This window comes from Corvus moneduloides, chromosome 6, assembly GCF_009650955.1.
Source record: "Corvus moneduloides isolate bCorMon1 chromosome 6, bCorMon1.pri, whole genome shotgun sequence".
In the NCBI taxonomy this organism is placed as follows: Eukaryota; Metazoa; Chordata; class Aves; order Passeriformes; family Corvidae; genus Corvus; species Corvus moneduloides.
Genome location: NC_045481.1, coordinates 23,494,156 through 23,513,470, shown reverse-complemented (window position 1 = coordinate 23,513,470; position 19,315 = coordinate 23,494,156). Strand labels below are relative to the sequence as shown.

Below are 19,315 nucleotides of genomic sequence, written 5' to 3'. Positions count from 1 at the left end.
GGAAGCGGAAGTTCCGCTGCCATGCCGGGCGCCGCGGAGCGCGGCTCGGAGCTCTCCGAGCAGATCGAGGCCTTCGCGGCGCGGCTGCGGCGCGGCGGGGAGCGGCCGCGCTCCGAGGACACGGCGCGGCAGACACTGTCGCTGCTGCGGAAGATCGTCGGGCACGGGCGATGGAGCCGGGCCGGTGAGGGCCGGGCGGCGGCGGGCGGACGCAGCGCTTTCCCCGGGCGGGTGCGGCTCCCCCAGCGCCGGGCGCGAGGCGGCGGCGGGAGCCGCGGGAGGGCAGTTGCGCCCCGATCGCGGCTGTCGGGTGCGGAGGGATCCGCAAGGCCGGGGCGGGCCCGATGCGGTGCCGCTGGCGCTGTGGCCCGCGGGAGCTGGGGCCTCGCTAGCAGCGACCAGCGGATTCCCAGTGCTTGTCCTGCCGCGGCGGAGCCCTTCCCAGCCTGCTGTGGTCACGGGCGGCATTACCTGAGGAGCTGCCCTGTTCCAGCCTTGCTCTTCCCTCAGCGGCGTCAGTCCGAGCACGGACCTTTCAGCAGCACGTGGTTTCCTCCTTCAAAGGAAGGACCAAATGCACTGATGAGGTCTTCCCTAAGTCTGTGTTATGACCAAGCGTTTCCGACTGCAAAACCCACCAGTGGAACGGGCTGCTTTGTGAGGGGCTCTCTGCTCGCCCCTTCCTGTTGTTTCTTGGTGCTGTGGTCCTTGTGCTGGAGCAGCTGCTGGCCCTGGGATGTTGAGGGGGGGTGCACTGTTTTGATGCACACATGGGCTTGCTCTGGGCAGCAATAACCAAGGCCCTCCCCTCTTTCAGGGGAGCTCATGGATCTGATCCGGACAGAGGGCCAGAGGATGACAGCAGCCCAGCCGTCGGAGACAACAGTGGGCAATATGGTGCGAAGAGTATTGAAGGTCATTCGTGAGGAATATGGCAGGTAAAGTGCCCCTCTTGCTCCTTGTATCTCTCTGAAAGCCCAGAACCTCGCTTTTAAGTTTCTTTGGTGAAACCCCTTTAGTTTCCATCACCCCCTTTTCCCACCTCTCCTAGAGAGGGATTCAGGGAGTTTAACATCGAAGGAAACCCTGTTGTTTTCACCGTGGGTGATGACATTGTCTCTTTAGAAACCACTTGGTGAAGGTGTTGTGGGTGCATGAGAACAGTGCTCTGTCCTTGGGCTGTTTTCTCTCTCTACCCAGGGGGTCCATCCTACTGGAGCAGTAGCGGCAAGCCTGCTCCTTGTCTGTGGACAGCTGTGTTTGCACGTGACTTAAGAAGGCACTTTTTGGCAGAGATTTGGGTGCTTTTCTGCTGAGACAGCTAGGGAAGCTCTTTGGTGTGGCATGGTGTGCCTCCTGTGTGTGGCTTTCCTTCCTGTCTCTTCACATCCAGGTGTGGCACACTGTGGGGACGGTGCTCAGCCTGGCTGTCACCCTGTGCTCTTTCCTGAGGCTGAAGAGGCCACTTCTCTCCACAGGCTTCATGGGCGCAGTGAGGAAAGTGACCAGCAAGAATCCCTGCACAAACTCCTGACTTCTGGAGGACTGAGCGAAGATTTCAGAACCCCTTACCCCTCTCTCAGAGCTAATGTTATTGAAGCTATTAATGAGATGCTAATTGAGCTAGGTATGGATGGGTCTGAATTGCTCCTGAGTGAAGATTCTTATGGGATGGGACAGATAATTCCTTCTTCTCTAGGTGAAAAGGAAACAATAAGGATCTGGGAGGCTTAATCTGAAGGAACTAAGGGACTGAAGCCTTGCTGCTCCCAGGACTTAAAATGAGTCCTCTTTGGCTTACAGGGAGATGGGTAGATTGTGGAAGGAGCGATATGGGGGACTGTTGGCCTGTGCTCTTGGTCTTCTGGGAAGTCTTGAGTCCTCTGAAGAAGAGTGTAAAAAATATGCCAAGGTTGGACCATAATCTCTGTGCACATATAACCTGACCCTTGTCACAAAGAATCGTGATGCAATTTTCTTTTTCTGTGATACTTGTGACAAATCAGGTATTCAATGCACCTTCTGAGGCCCAAGTTGCCCCGCTATTGAAGTACAAAACTGCTGAAGTTTTGTGGGCCTGGTGGTTATCTGGAATAGTGCTGACACAATCCACTCCTCTCACAATGGAGTTTTCAGTACAGCTATTTCTGTATATAGGGGAGGGTATAGCTAGGGAGCATGGGGCATTCAAGGGCCAGCTTCTTGGTCCCACTACACTGGCAAAAAGAATGGGGAGAAAAGCTGCTCCTGCTCTACCAGTGCTCATAACATTGCTTTAGTGAAAAATTATCTTCTTGGAGGACAGTCCTAGCAGCACAAATGTTGCTTTTGCTGGCTTCTTTTACACTCATGTCTTCCTTCTGTTACAGAGGGTACCACTGACAACATCGCTATGCAGGCACTGGAGCACATTCACTCCAATGAGGTGATCATGACCATTGGCTACTCACGCACTGTTGAGGCCTTCCTGAAGGAAGCTGCTCGCAAGCGGAAGTTCCAGGTCATCGTGGCAGAGTGTGCGCCGTTCTGCCAGGTAAGGCCTAGGCTGGCTGTCTTCTCCCGGTACCATGTTGTCCTGCACATTCTTACTGAAATCTTCAGACTGGAATCAAGATGAACATTACGGAAATTCCTCTGCAGTTAAGAGACAGGAGACAGCTCATTATCCTGCCCCAATATCCCTGAGATGAAGGGCTGTGTTCGGGTTCCGTCGCTTGGTATTTTTGCAGTTCAGACAAGAATTGAGTGCTGATAGCTCTGCAATTGCACTGCAGGAGCTATGTCACAGGGAACCAATTGGATTCTCCCTCTTTTTAGGGTCATGAAATGGCTGTCCGACTGTCTAAAGAGAATATTGAAACTACTGTCATGAGTGATGCAGCTATTTTTGCTGTCATGTCTCGAGTCAACAAGGTAAGGAGGGCTCCACTGGAGGAGGGAGTTCATGGCTGGTTGGGTGCTTAGGCCTCTCAAATCAGGTACAAGTCCCAGCAGTGATGGATATGTTTCTTCACTGAAGACTCAAAATTGTAATAGTCCCTGTTCACTGCTGGGGTGGAGATTTAGTGTGGAACTCCAAGTCAGTATGATGACGGATTGCATGGCAATAGGTTTTTCTGGCTTAGTGGCTACCGTTGCCAGACAGCCTCAAAGGATTAACCTCAGCTTTCAAAGGACATGGAACAAAAAGCAGTGTTTCCAAAGGGAAGAAACACCCCTTTGCCTGAAACAGAAGATGACTGTTGAAGGGAATCACCAAGGTTTGCCTTTTTTAAACAGACCTGTTCTGTACTTTATAGAGATGAAAACTGCAAACTTTGGCACCCCAAAGTGGGGGAAAATAAAAAGTACTTGTAACATATTAAAATCCAGCCACATCAATTCTTATCTATATATTTTAAGTTGCTTTACATTATTCTTATTTTACTGCAAGGGAATTTTTGAAGTGAGCAGTCAAGTTACTTGTACAAAGCTTACTTTGTAGGTCTGTAGAACAACAGGAACCACAGCCCAGTTTCTGCTTTGTGTTCCCTGCAATAGAGCATACGTTTGTCTTCTGAAATTCTCTGTGCTGGCCTCTCCATGCTGGAGTCATGCTCTTGTTAGAGAGGAACGTCTCAGTGCAGAGCCAGTGCCAGATGAAACAGATCAGGCATTCAGCTGTCCTATAACTCCAGCCTTTGGCTGGCTGGCTATACTGACACAGTCCTCCTCCAGCTCATCTGTCAGGGTCTGAGCCAGGAAGTGTTCCTTCCCCAGTTTGCTGTGGAACATGCTATCCAATTCTGATTTGCCCTTTTAAGGTCATCATTGGTACAAAGACAATCCTGGCCAATGGCGCCCTGATTGCTGTGAGTGGGACTCACACTCTGGCGCTGGCAGCTAAGCACCACTCCACTCCACTCATCGTGTGTGCCCCCATGTTCAAGCTTTCACCACAGGTAAGTACAGCAGCTCTTCAGGACTGTACCTGCAGGGGCTTTTACTTGTGGGAGCTTAGAGTGGAGAGCACCATCTGTCACAAGGCAAGGTCGGTCAATGAGCCATCTCCCCCATCTAGTGCTGTTACTTCAGATAGGAGATCCTCACCCAAATCTGGCACACCTCAGGATCTCCTTGAAGCACCGTCCTCTGCCACATGTGCAAAGCAGTACAGTGGGTGTAAGGATGTAGACCACTGCCTAGACTGATGAGACTGGCATTGCCATACTTATTTTTCCTCAACCATGACAGATACCAATTTGTACCATTAGTGTTGAAAGGCAGAGAATGTAGAATAAGACACTCAAAACTCTTTCTTACACTCAGTACTTTTTCAGTATTTTCAGATGAAGTTGCAGACTGAGGAAGTCACTTCTCCAGTTCCCTAGGCTTTGGCAAGGGCAGCCGTGCACAGAAGGCTCTAAAAGCTTTGAGGAAAACCTTTCATCTATAAATGTTAGAGAGGTTCTAGACGCAGGCACTATGTAATTATTGTAAACAGAGGTAATATCACCTGGCAAGTCATCTTCCTCTGCATTAGTTGACAGGATCTGTTTACACTAGGATAATCAGGTAAGGGTTTTTTCCTGATCTTCCTGTACTCTTTCTCATTTAGTTCCCTAATGAAGAAGATTCATTCCACAAGTTTGTGTCACCACAGGAAGTGCTGCCATTCACAGAAGGTACTGGTTATTCTTTATACATCTGGTCAAGCTGGTTCAGACTACAATTTTTTTTTTTTATAACTCACATAAAAAATTAAACATCAGGCTATGTTATAACCCAAGACAGAAAATCCTTTTTTACTGTCTTTGGCAGAAAAGAGTGCTGTGAACCATCCAGTTTTATAACTGTATACTATGTAAAGTACAGAAAAAGAATTTCTTTTGAACACTGTCTTTGCAGTTTTGCTTCTGCTCTGAAACAATCAGTGTTTTATTACAGGATGGTGATAATGATGCCAGGTGGGGTAGCAGCTTCCTGCGGGGCCGGACAGATGCCCAACACCAAGGGCAGCTTCCCTTTTTTCCTACAACTTCTTGAAACTTTGTTACATGATACAGCCATTGAAACAACAGTATCTCTGCCATGGGCTTCCTACACAAGTACCATCTTTAGAAAGGCATCAGCGCCCAAGCCCATTTTTAGTTAGCAGTCTCTTTCAAAGGCCCATTTCTATGTGACGAAGACTTTTGAAATGAAGAGAGCAGGCTTGGCACCAGTTTTTAGATTAGCCTTCAGAGCATTTCTTTAAATAACTTTGGCAGTATGAGGATTCTTGTATTATATATTGGTAGGGTTTTTGGCAATTAGTCAGTCTACATCAGAGGGAGTCTGGGGTTTCTACCAGAAAAAATGACCAGAAATAGAGTTTTGCCATTCATTCAAGATTGCTGTATACCTGTAATTCAATGACATCAGTGAAGAAGTTGTAAAGTATTCAGGATGTTCAAGTACTGACTTCAGGGTGGCATGTGCATAGCCAGTTTGTTTAGGGACGCAGGAAGTTGTGCAGAAGGCTAAATGTACTTTGAGTTGCTTTGACTGATATTGCTGCTATTCACTTTACAGGGGAGATCCTGGCAAAGATCAATGTTCACTGCCCAGTGTTTGACTACGTCCCTCCAGAGCTCATTACTCTCTTCATTTCTAACATTGGGGGTAATGCACCTTCCTACATCTACCGCCTCATGAGCGAGCTCTACCATCCAGATGACTATGAACTCTAATACTGTGAAGCACATCGCTATTGAGACTCTTCCCATCTTTCTCTTTAGAAAGATACAACAGCTAATCAAAGTCTATGTTGCAAAGACAGGTTGCTGTGGGGAGCCAGTGGGGAATTTGCTCAGCAATGTCTTTCCTAACCAAAAGCAAAAGAAGGCACAGCCCTTGTACAGGTTTTTATCTCTGTGCTGTGTCAGAAAGCATGTGGAGCTGCTAACCCACTTTGAAATAGCAAGGCATATATATGTAACTCTGGGGCAGCTAAGCTGTTACTTCCAAGTACGCTGCAATAAAGGCTGTTTACAGTGATCTCACTGTTAAGCACATTTTCCCTGTGCAGTTGTTTTGTTTCTTTAACTAGCAGGAGTTTTACCAGTGTAGTGAGTTGCCTGCACTCACTACATGATGCAGTAGCAGGCTTTACAGTGTGCTTTCACATGCAAATGTGATAGGAGTCGGAATCCATCAACAGTTGTCTTCAAAATGGATATTTAACTATTTAGTTATTTCTGTGGGGCTGTGTGGGGATTTAGAAATCTCTCACTCAAGAACACAAACTGCAAGGAGCTGGAGAAAGCAGCTGGGTGTGTCATTCATTGCCAAGTTAAATGTTTCTTGATTCTAAGTTGGCCTATATATACATTATGAAGCTGGTCGATCCTCATTCCATGATCCTCACTGCCATGAGCCCAAGGAGTGAGTTTAGTGTGAACTTTATTAAGAAATACCTTCCAATTTTCAAAGTACTATAAAATACAGTAATTAGAACTCCTCTTTCTATGATATTATGCTGTGCTTGCAGGAAAAAAGTGCTTTGCTTTAGTAACTGCAAGTGGCTGCAATTCCTTGCACCCAACAGTCCAGCACTGATATAGGGCCCAGACTTACAGCACAATTCCTTAATGTTGGAGATGCTTCTCCAGGCTCCAAGGGTGGGCTCCTCCTGCCATGTTCTCCTGGCTGGTCTCTGCTTCTCTGGTGACTGCACTGGCTCCGAACTTGGCTCCATACAGGGTACTGTAGTTTAACAACAGGGCTTATGGATCATACCAATGCTTCTAGTGGTTGCAGTCTACAGACTTAACTTTTTTTAAATAGGTTCTTTTTTTTTTCCAAATAGCTGCCATGCTCGTGCCATCTTCCTCAATCTAGTCAAATTAGGTTTCGGCTGGAAGGAGAAAAATTAAGAAGCATAAGTCATAACTGAGTAAATAAGTTTCAATGCTTCCATACTCTTTCCCCTAATACAGTCATTCCCAGGTTCTTTTAATATCTAATTCAAAGTCCCACCTGACTTTCAACAGAATCCAATTTAAGAACAATAAAGCACAGTAACAGCAAAACGGGGGAGTAAGGATTTTGTTTTAAATTTAAATGTAACCTGATTTAAATGTAATTTAAGTGTAACCTTGTCTAGTGGAAGGCGTTCCTGCTCATGGCAGGAGGGGTTCAAACTGGATGATCTTTAAGGTCCCTTCCAACCCAAACCATTCTATGATTTTACAAGAAATGTTGCTATTCCTGTGCTTTATCCCCATTTTATAGCATCTTAAACTTTGGGAAAGTAAGCATTTGTTTAATTAACATCTTTGCCACTAGCAGAATTTCCATGTTTTCCATGTTTTACACTTAAAAACTGCAAACACTTTAAATGTATGCTTAACCTTAAGGACATTAATCAAGTCAATGTGACCATTCAAATAATATATGGTAAGATCCTTGCTGAAGTGTTTACAGGACAGATGGTTTATGTCCTAAAGTTTCATTTTATTGGTAACAATATGTAAAAAGTCAAGTAATATAAGGCCAATGGTGATGGTTTCAAACCGGACGATCCTAGTTCTAACACACACACATGATGTGCCTCTGGTAATCCAGAACACGGATTACCAGAGGTGTGTCTCACACAGTACCTGTTTTTCCTGCTGTAGATGGTCTATGTCTGCAAGAGGCAGCATTGAAGGTCTCCCATGAGCACACTGGAAGGGCAGCTTACAAGATGACAAAGCTTCAATAAGCCTGCAGCTCTCCTCTAAAGTCAAATGCTCATTAAACTTAATAGCTCCTGAAAAAGAGATACGCATTCTTGCACATGCTGCCAAAGAGGATTCCACTTCCCTCTACAGCTGTGGTTTCCAGTGAAAACAAGGCATCTCCCAAAGATAAGCTGACAGGCTGCAAAGGCAACCCAAATGCTGCAGTGTGGCAGACTTAGGGCTTAGCTCAATTAAACAGCCTGTTGTATAAGGAGATCAGTTTTCCATAGCTTAAACTTTCTGGTAGCCCAAGTCTGATGGATGGTAAGATTATTAGGCTTTGGTGTTTCAGGTAATGTTGCAAGAGGCAAATAGGCTTTTTTGCTTTTCTGTGTGTATGTGTTACAGCTGAAGATGCAAAAAAATCACAAATCAAAAAGCATTAAACCAAGACAATGGTTAATAACATTTTCATAGGCTTTAGTGGTTCTTTGTGGCTCCCACTGACAGGTACTACTTCCGAGATCAAGTGCTAGCCCTGCCACTAAGTCCTTTCTCTCAAGTGAGCACTTAAAGGCATCCAGAGGATATTCAAGCAGAACATTAGGGAGTTATTTCAGAGGTGTTTGCAAACTTTAGCCTTCACAGATGCACAAGACCACCTGCAATCTGCCTTTCAGCTGCGGGACTTTTTTAGATACAAAAATGCAAAACATTGACTGCCAACTTTAAATGCAGTGACACTCTTGAGAAAACAGATACTTCTGGTTCACATTTGCCCTTTCAGTGTGATAATGTTGGTACTGTATATGGCACAGGAACTGCAACAAGAGGCTGGAGCTACTGCAGTCTACACCAGTAAGGCCTGCTCACTGCCAGGTGCTGGAAAGCAACAGTTCCCTGAAATGCAAATTTTTACCGCATTCCTTCCAAAAATACTTGAAATGTTGCAGGCACACCTAAACTACCACTTGTGATACTTAAAGGAAATTAAAAATCTGGGGAGAGTGGCTAAGTGTTATTTCCTGCACGCTTTCAAGCAGATTCCAGCACTTTTCCCCCTGGGCCCATCACAGGGCTGTTATTTGAATGGTTTAGAGTTCACACAGATGAATGCGTCTCAGAACTGTATGAATCACATGAAGGCTGGAAAGTATGTTAGGCCCATACATTAATAAATTGGTAGAGTACTGCTTATCCTTTGGTGCTGTCCATGAACATTATCTCCTCATCCCTAAGAAAGGCACAGTCTTTAACCCTGCAATAGCTGCAAACACATCCAAACACTGCCCCAGGGAGGGTGTTGTATAGAGAGAAAGGTTTGAAAATAGAGAAAGAATGAAAGAAAAGTACAATTTCCCTACCATGACAGGCCTGGGAAGCTAACACCTTCAGAAACGTCAGAGGCAGTGTCCCTCGTGCTCCTCCTCTTGTGGTCTGCACTAGCTAAAAGCAGTAAGGGAACATCATGTTACTTTTCATTTAATATGAGAAAAAGTAACTGTAACAGAAAGGAAACTAAAAATGAGGAAAAGCTAGGGGATTATCTAGTCCACTCTCTCATTTGAAGCTCAACACGCACCCTTTGATTCACACAGTAAGCTTTGGATTGTAATAGTCAACTTTAGAAGTAGACAGCAACTCACCTCAACTTGTTCTTGAATAAGCTCCTAGAAAGAAAAAAGGTAATGTCATCAGTTGCTATTTCTCCCTTCTATCCCCCACCCTACTTTGTTCACATCTGTGTATAATTTACTGTGTGACTGCCAGAATCAGAAAAAGTGATGCTGTTGGTAGTACACTGACCACAGTGTGAAAGATCTAGGTGGAAGTCCCACATTTCCAACCTACAGAATGGGCATAACAGAACTCATACCTCAGACTACCATGAATGCCTTTTATCTTTGAAAAGCTGCCCTTCTTCAGATAATAACTAGTCCATGTGGATTTAATTTTAATTCATAATCAATCCCGAATAGGTGCTACCAGATCTAATTAAAATAAAAAGGACTGCAGAACAGATATGCCAAAATGATCATGAGATCTTGAGGCATCTGCAAAGAATGAGTGTTTGTGACCCACAGATCTGAACCCTCCTCCACCACTCTGAGTGCTCTTGGCTCCCAAAACACATGAGGATGGTGCATTTTGAGTGCTTCCCAATTATAGCAAGTTTGGAAAAGAAAATTTAATCAAATTAATCGTCTTCTCTGTTTCTTATTTTCATATCAAAAGAGATGTATGGCAAGACTGGACTGATTCAGAACTCAGCCTAATGTCTGAGTATGGTGCTCCAGAAACAATTTTAAAGGAGTTTATGAGCAGTTATGATTGTGGAGAACTGTTTACAGTGGAAACTGCAAGTAATCACCTCAGGAATTTCTCCCTCAAACTGCAGAACATCTAGAACAGTGGTTTTTAGAAAACTCCACTGCCCATGTAGAGATTCATGGAAACAATTTTAATATTGCTGATACATAAATATTATTTGTTAGGATTTATTCGTTTTACTGTTCCTTCATTTAATAATTTTTCTGTTCCTTCAAGCATTTACTGTCCATTCAAGCATCCATGTGCAGTAAATTGTTGGAGTATCTTTGCTATATACAGTTTTTCTTAGCTTCTCCCCTAGTCCAAGTCTGATACAGTCTCCTATCATTTCAGTTATAGTTCAGTGATTTCAGTTTTGGGACTATTTAGCTACTAAAAGGGATGGCACTTACATTTGCCAGGGGACTTCATTGTCTCACTCACAAGAGAGATCCTGTAATACCCTGGGCCATGAATAGAGAACAAGACCTACTATCATAACTTCACCCATATCCACAGCTGACCTCCACAATACTTTTAGTGATAGGTTGTCTTTTCCGTCGTAATTCATTGGCTTCTCTTTCTATAAAACACATTGGCACTTTCCTCACAAGAATCAAGGAGCTGTTTGTCTCAGGAAACGATAATTCAAGACCCAAGTCCTCCAAATTCTTGTAGCAGCATCTGAGGAAAAAACCCAACAGAAATAAGACATCAACCACTGTATCTATGACTCCACAGAACATATAAGTATTTCTGTAATCCACATATATGGTTTCCTTATGTTACTTCCTGTAGCAGTTTCCCATCTCAAAATCCATGCCTCATGAGATTCCAAGTAATTTTGCCCTTTCAGCCTACATTCAGACATGTTTTTTCACTCCAATCAACCATGCATTTTTCATGTTCCACAACCACAAGATTTAGGAGCTCCTGTATCATGTGGAGAGAGGCTTTATTTCTAAATATATAAATCTGCCTTTTCTGAAGATGCACGAGATGTCTGGTTCACCATGCAAACATTCCAGATATTGAAATTACACAGCATTAAGACTACTTTAAGTCTAATCTAAAAGAACTGTGATTTCAATTGACATGTACTAGAAAATACTTAAAATGGAAAAAATATTTTAAGAAATTTATGATGGTTTAATGAACTTTATATCCTGTTAAGCAAAGAGAACACAGGAAAGAACAACCTCTAGTTAATTATGACATATGTCAGCCTGTGGATGGAAAAATACACATGAAAATGAGATTGAGAATTCACAGACAGATGAGAACTTATCTTCCAAATGAAAACAACTGTAGCAATATATACTTTATTAATTCAGGGAATATTCACTTAAAACAAAGGTGGTAAAGGTTAGTTCAAGAAAATAAATTCTTTGAACAAAAAAAAGAAAGAAGCAAATCTAAACTTACTAAAATCAGTCATGAAAATAATACAATTATTAACCTCCATATGAAGATGACTTGTGAAATTTTACTCAAAAAAAGAAGACATGTATAGCCTTCAGCAAGCGCACAGGAAGACAAAAAGCCCATTGTGAATGAAATTACAAAATCCAAGCAGCTATTGAAGTCAATTGGGCTTTTCTATTTTTTTTAAATTTATTATTAAGGGAAAAAATAAAGAAGGAAGTTCAAGAGAGTCAACAGAACAATGCATTACTACAATGCTTAGTAGACAAATAACAGAACCAAAGCTGCAGGTGAACCAGAGGTCCAGCTGAACAATTAAATTGTAAGCATAGCTGAAGTGAAAGGTCTTTTAGGCAAGCTAATTTATTTCATTACACCAAACTTTACCACAGAATACAGTTATAATCTGACAGTAACAATAACACCAGAATTTAGATTTTCACATAATACTTTTAAATCATAACTTTTTTGTAATTATATTCTCACAGAGCAATTGCAAAGGGATGAACTGCTAATACAGACTGAAAAATTATAAAGTCACACAGTAAAAGTACTAGCAAGCCAGGACCAGTAAGCTTCTTGCTGAAAAACACAACTGGCATCCCTCTGTGCTGAATATTCAACCAGTGTCCTTAGAAGAAACACATGCCTTTTTGATTTACTTCCTTACTCGTTTTTGTAGAATATTTGTTATTTACCTGATGAAAAAAGTAGCTCTCAGAATTTATTAGCTCTTTCAAAAAGCCATTAATGCCACCTCTTAAAAGCAGCTTAAAAAGGAAATGCAGAAGGTTGTCATGGATAGAGAAGCAACATCTATTATGATTTAGAGACTACGGAAGCAAGGTATGCTGGCAGATGGTCAGCATTCAGCACGAGTCCCGATCTATATCCTCATGATTGTTTATTAATGATGTGGAAAAGAAGAGGCATGGTCAAGCAAGCAAATTTGCAGAAAGCACAAACTTATTTAGGTCAGCTGAGACTGGAGACAAAGTTTAACTCCATCAGAATTTAAAACAAGTAGAAAAATTATGATTGAAATCAGTAGGATGAATGAAAAATGGGCAGAAAAATTGAATTACTGATCCTAAACACAAATAGAAATTATCAGGAGTAACTTAATCTATTTCTACTTTTGGCTGGCTTCTACATAAATAGCACAAATTAAAAAAATAACCCCCACTACTCTGTGTTTCTTTGTCATGACCATCAACAGACAAGCAGCTCATGCAAGCAGCAGTAGCCAAAAAAGCAGACAAAATATCAGGTGTGGATATAATAAACAGAAAATATGGGCACAGCTGCAAAGCTACTGTACAAATCAACGGGATTCTCTCACTTGGTATATTGTATTCAATTTTAGCCATCCATTCTCTAAAATAGATCTATCAGAAATGGAAGACATTCACAGATGAGTGCAAAAATAAATCAAAGTTGACTAAGAAGCATTACAAATACTGTGGTGTTAGCAAGAACATAACTGAGAGGTGGGAACAACAAAGGCATCCAAATATTACTGAACTGTGAACAACACTAAGCAAACGTATCCCTGTAATAGGCAACAATCTTAATAAGGACTGAATCAGCAGCTGTAGAGCTTGCCACAGGAATCACAAAAAAAAACCCCACAACAGTAACGAGGTAGTACTGACAGAACTTCATCTGAAAATTCAGAACAATACACTGAAAAAACCCCACAAATGCATGTGGCAGGTGACAGACAGGGATTTAGGAGAAAAGAAAGTTTGATTAGTGTCCAACAGGTCAGCAATAGTCCAACAATAAATATGTATCTAAACTCTTGAAGTACAAAAGTTAAATATCCTATTGTAGCTAGGCCACCATTCTGAAACATTTGGGAAACAGTGTTCATTAGTTACTCTTGGCAGGCACCTAGGAAAAAGGAATGTGTTTCTGAAGGATTCACAATACAGACTTTTCATACCCCATCCTTCTCTTCTCAAAAAGTGCCTGTAAAATCAGTACCTAGATCACACTATGGGCATTGCACTCCTTTGTGCACTCCCAAGTCTTGAGCCCCAGACAGGAGGAACAGTTGGAAACTGCTTGGGCCGTCTTCTGGCCCACACATGAAGGTTTACTTTCCCAGGGAAATCAGAGCACATTGCAAAGGCACAGAATTGGCACACCCCAGGGTTTTGTCTTGAGATGTTGTAACAACGTGCCTAAGAAGCATATCTGTTTCCCTCAGCACAGAGCCAATTGGGCTGAGCTCAGGAAAGAATCGACAGCTTTTCTCCTGAGTTTCATGGTAACCCAGCAATACATAGAGATCTTCCTGGTCAACAGAGCCATCCCCAAAAACTGAGAACTATTTGTCATTACTAACCGTAGAAATCTTCTTTGCTCTTCTGGAACTTCAATCTCAAAAGGGGGAGAGATGGAGGATGACAGTATTTTCTTCTTGCCACATGCTGCAGCTTCCTTCTCATAGGAATCTGTGAATGAAACATTTAGAAGTATCCCTCTTAAAATATTTATGGAGGCATTACCCTTAATGACCCTCTGGTTTGGCATGTAATCCCCTGCTTGGATTAAAAAGTGACCACAGAATGCCTTCTCTTGAAACTTGTGGAGGACTGGGAATGTCACAAACCAGACATCCAGTCTCTGGGGAAGGGTTGGTTAATGCCATTTTGTTTTTTCCCACCAGTTCCAAAAAAGAGTCACCCTAAATAGCAAAAAAACCTACTGATATATTTGGTTCAGCTCAGAGAGAACAATTTTTCCACAGAAAAGTCAGATATAAATGGAGTTAAAATACTATTCATTAAGCATTTCTCCCTTCAGTCTTTACCTTTTTTCAGTACCTGACCAAAAGGAGCAGAGTTCCTGGAACACTCTGCAGGAACTGCGCAGTGTTTGTTGATGTAAGAGAAGGTCAATGATTTTTAAGTACTTGATGGATGGCTATTGTGCTTTTTAACACTGAAACCAATGGCTAATGAGCTTACACAGAAGACTATTATCCCTTTGCAAACAGTCAGACTGTGGAAATTTCAGGCTTTAAGCACAGTATTCAGCTAAAAAGGAACCAAATGAACTATGCTCTTTACTCGGCATCCCATGTCTTATTCTTCACAGTATAACCACACAAACTTATTGATGTTGTTCTATTTCCTCTTCATTGTTTTTCCTATCAGTCTTCCTGCTCTTTCATTATGTCAGGACTATTTTAGTTCAATAGTTCTGTGGATAGGGAGTATATATTTTATTTTTGGAAAGGCTGTAAGAATTTTCAGCTGCCAATATTATGACTGCTACAGATACTGAATGTCTGCACTCTTCTAGGGATCAGGATAAAGATGACAAATGAATATCCTGTTGGTTCTGTACATCCCAGATAGCTCACTCCTACTTTTCTGTGCACTGATTATCTTTGTTTCTTAGATCACCTGAATCCTCACCTGCAATCAGCTGCTCCAAGCGGATCCGTTCATGAGCTGCATGTTGGTCCACCAAAATCAAGAGGTTTCCATCTAAAAATGTACCACAACAGATGAGAAATAGGCAACTTTTTACCAGACAACTGCATGGGTTAGGAAGAATAACCACTTCCCAGAGGCCACATTTAGAAGATAAGTATCAGCCTGTTTCACAGAAACAAAGTGAGGAGGAGGCTGTGTTGGCAGGACATAAAGTTACTACAGAACAGAAATTCAGTGGTCCAAAATGGTGGTTAAATTAGGCAATTAAATTGAGTCAGAAACTTTTGTCTATCGACATCTTTATCTAACTTCAGAATGAGAGCTGAGGTCACCCATAAACAGTTCTGTTTGACACAGTCTTTTAAAATGTTACAAAAACTACTGATTTTGAATGCCTTTTTTGAACAGCTTCAGAGAGCTTCAACAATGAATACGTCCAGACACTGTGAACAGATCCTGAAAGATATTAGCAATTTGAGTACAATCTATTTTTATAACATTAATCTGAAGGCAGTAGGAACACTCAACAATGTCCAAAACAAAGATAAAGAAGATCCAAGAAATTTCAAGCAAAGACTAAGATTTTCCTCTACTAACAATATCAACCAAGGCAAGAAGAGATTACAAATAGGACAGTGCTCCCTCTGCAGTCCACTTGACAGCTACCTCAACTTCATGCTATTAACCAGTCTTACCTGCCTTTTTATCCATTTCATTCCTGGTGTTAATTAAACAAGCGATAAATTTATTGTCCACTTGCTGAAGAACCTGTAAGATACTCAGAAAACTCATTACAGAGCAGTAAAATTATTTTTTAAATGAAGGCAAACAAAAGAAACAACAATCAAAATGGATCAAGACCAACAAATAGCTAGTAGGACAACTAGACGAGTGGAAGCCACATCTTTCCTAATCCAAAAGGCCTAGCAAAACTAGACTGAGAAGCTATAGAGTATTCTTTGTAAATACAGTGGGGGCTAAATATGGAAAAGGCAGAAATCATTTAAGATAAAAGATAATACTGGCAGAAGGTCAAATGACCATTAAGTGGTCATGAAACAGCTTACTCTGGATCCAAGAGAAAGTTTCAAAATACAGAAAAAAAAATCTGGGTAAACTTTTTCAAAGATAGTCATAAGGGCATGAGCACTAATTGTTCTAAGGTGAATTAAATGGTCATGTAGAAACCTCCTTGAGTTGGGAATGAAAGCTGTGCAGTGACGCTGAGTAATTGATTTGTTGATATCACCAAAAGAGAATGAAAACAATGTTTTTTTAACCTGCTAATCAACTGCAGAAGACAGGAAGCAATTTGTCCCTTCATTTTTTGATGTAGAATTTGCCTCTGTGACTTGATTCCACCTTCCCCTCAAGCATCAGAAATCAACCCGAGCAACAGGCAATACTGAGATGGGTGCACAATGCTTTCAGTATCTTATTGTTAGATCTCAAATAGGGTGTTATGGAGGAATTTCTCCCAATGTCACATAGATAGAGGTCACCCTGAATTCTCTGTTTCACAACATGTGCATTGTTCACCTGGTAGGTAAAAATTAATGGATGACTCTACTTCTTTGCAGAGATGCAAGACTCATGATTCTTTTTATTATTTTCCTGTCGCATGATGCAACATTTTGTGCTTTTAATCTTTTGTAGAGAGACTCTCAAAATTGCTATAGGGTACTGAAGGCAGGATTTAGCTTTTTCAGAGACAGGAAGTAGTAATTTCCTCTACTTTTGCCTTCTTAAAAACACAGAAAGGAAAACATTACACAGGTGAAGTTAATCACAGAAACATTCAGTAAGTTTTAAAGAACAGTTCTTACTATGAGTAAACAGACAAATGGTACTTTCAATTTTCCATCTTTCCTCTCTTGTCTTGGTGAAACATAACCTACTCACTATAGTAACTTTATTTACTCCTGTTATTCATGCACTCACAACATAAGTAAGGGAATAATTTGGATCCTTGTCCACCCTGGAGATGAACCTTACCACGCCTCACACGGTCAGAACCTGCAATCTCAAAGCCAGCCACCTGACTGCATAAGACTAGTGCTAGCTGGGCCAATAAGCCTCTTGTCACTGGAATGCAAGAGAGGGAGAGAATCCACTCTGGCATTTCTACCCAGGCAAACCATCAAATATGTAAGCTGAAGACATATATTTACATTAGCTTATGAGCTAACATTCAAAACATTTGATTAAAAAAGCACTACAACAGTAAAACCTGATGTTATTATGCCATTTTCAAAAATCACTTCTAAGGGCAGACATAAATCTTAAGGCAAAATTTCAAGTTTTTCCATTAAATCTGGGATTTTCTTTTTAAATCACTCTGCTAAGGCATTAAATTTCTAAGGTCGATAAAAATGGAAGATACAGTTCACAGATTTAAAAGAAATATGAACTAAGCAAATGTCTACACCAAATACAAAAGCTGTATTTTGAACTATCATTTAATTAATAATGTTTCTAAGCAGCAGTAACAGGACTCTCTCTTGATTTTGATTTAACCATGCTAGTCAAGTAATTTTAGAGTCACAGGCAGATAGATGATACTAAGATATGGCATGACACACGTCTGCTGGTATCACATGACCAAGAATTCTGTTAGTGCTTGTGAAAATTAGGAATATGAAATGTTTTTCTGGATATCTCTTTCCTACCAGGTAGAAACATCAGCAAATCCCATCTGCTGAGTGGGAATTTGGGGGTGAAAACTAGTAATAAATTATACTGTACCTGCATTGAATGAACCATGTCTTTGGTGAAACGATAAGGATACAAGATATTGTGAATTTTCACAGCCAGACTGTCAGCCTGACCACTGGTCACATCAACTGCAATCTGTAAAAACAGCATTCCAGATCAGGGAAAGGCCCAACGATATGGCAAAAAACTCCGTAACACACACAGTGAATACTCCAAACAAACTAGCTTTAATGAAAACTGGAAATAACTCCGCATTTCACAAACCAAGCTTTCTACACAAGGATAACACCAACTAAAAAAATCATCTGGCAATCCCTCTCTTTCTATCCCCATCTATTTTTCCCATCTGGCTATTACCTGCTAATTTCAATGCATCCAGCTGATTCCAAGTACCTGTCAAAAGCTGAAGTTAATTATCAGCCTACGTGAGCTCTCAGGGGATTGCATTACAGAGGATGTATTACCCCAGAATGAGTCAGAGCACACGTCACCTCAAGGACTGAACAGAACTGTTCCCTTCCAGAAACTCACCAGCAGGTGGTTTGCAGCTCCATGCCTATTGTTTGCAGGTGGAAATGGTCACATGCATATGTTTACACACACACAACATGAGGATTAAAGATAATGCTACCTCATGACAGCAAAGGAAGTTTTTCTAAAAGCTCCAACATTGTTTCCCTCTCACATGCTGTAATCCTGCCAGGCTATAAAAACAGCTATGGTAAAATACACTTTTAAGACCTGTTCAAATCTGGGTTATTTTCTCTCTGTCCACAAAGCAGAGAGACACTATATTACAATTTTGCCATTCGATAACTTTTAATTTTAAGATGACTACCTACACAGAGGGAAAGATACTTTACAATGTTTTGGTTTTGAAATTACATAAAATGAAAGATTAGCCTGATACCTGTTTCTCTTTGAATAAATCCACAATAATGATTTGCACCTAAACAGTCTATAAAAACCAAAACTGTCAGGTCTATAGTGTAATATATCTCTGGATAACTTATATGCAACAATCATTACATTTGCAATTTGGGACCCAATGTCAGAAAATAACAAAAATCTAAAATTATTCCTATTTCAGCATGAGATGCAAGGTAATACTTACATCTGGGCAGGGAATAAAAACAGGATTATCCCATTCCAAAAGCAGTGACTGGAGAGACTCCCCTTCAGCATCTAGGAACGAACAAATAGATTATACAGGGACTATGACGATCTGTCAATAAAAGGTTCACTGGGTACCTCTACCTCACACAAATATGATTTCATTGTTTCCTTCATAAAAAGGGGAGAGTGTACAAATAAATAATGGAACATGGCTTCTGTACTGTCTGTTTTAACTAGGAAGGGCAATGTGCATCTTTCTGCCCCCTAAAAATGCTGCAGGCACAATTCAATAGGCCTGTAAAAGGGGTGGAGGGATGGTAGAGAAAGAAAGATCTCTTTAGCTACCCACTCCCTCTGGACAAAGTTACATACCAAAAAGATTATTTCATCCTTTCCACCGCAAAAAAAAAGTGTGAGGATTGAAGCTATTTTTCACATTCCAAGGCTGGAATGAGTACAAAGAAGGGAGTAAGTAATTATTCTTTAAACTCATGACATAATTCAACAAAGAACTGGGTATTTCATCCTGTAAATAAGTATCCCCTAACCTGCCCTCAACCCGAAAAGGTTTGTTTCCAGTTCTAGATCTAAGATGACTCACACAGTCCCATT

General features: G+C 41.4%; 2 protein-coding genes across 2 annotated transcripts; one reads left to right on the top strand and one right to left on the bottom strand.

Annotated features, from left to right (window-relative positions):
* EIF2B2 (eukaryotic translation initiation factor 2B subunit beta) lies at positions 1–6,043 on the top strand. Its single transcript, XM_032111146.1, has 8 exons — positions 1–184; positions 818–938; positions 1,479–1,627; positions 2,370–2,533; positions 2,818–2,913; positions 3,804–3,941; positions 4,598–4,664; positions 5,554–6,043. The coding sequence occupies exons 1-8, from the start codon at positions 22–24 to the stop codon at positions 5,709–5,711; spliced, it is 1,056 nt and encodes a 351-aa protein (XP_031967037.1). The 5' UTR covers positions 1–21; the 3' UTR covers positions 5,712–6,043.
* A 363-nt stretch (positions 6,044–6,406) lies between these two features.
* Positions 6,407–19,085, bottom strand: LOC116445452 (DNA mismatch repair protein Mlh3-like; the record flags this gene model as incomplete). Its single annotated transcript, XM_032112036.1, has 11 exons — positions 6,407–6,877; positions 7,623–7,774; positions 9,050–9,131; positions 9,332–9,355; positions 10,520–10,679; positions 13,774–13,882; positions 14,852–14,923; positions 15,568–15,640; positions 17,618–17,722; positions 18,702–18,772; positions 19,076–19,085. Coding segments are annotated over 11 exons (936 nt in total), but the record flags the coding sequence as incomplete, so codon positions are not given.
* Between the last annotated feature and the right edge of the window lie 230 nt (positions 19,086–19,315).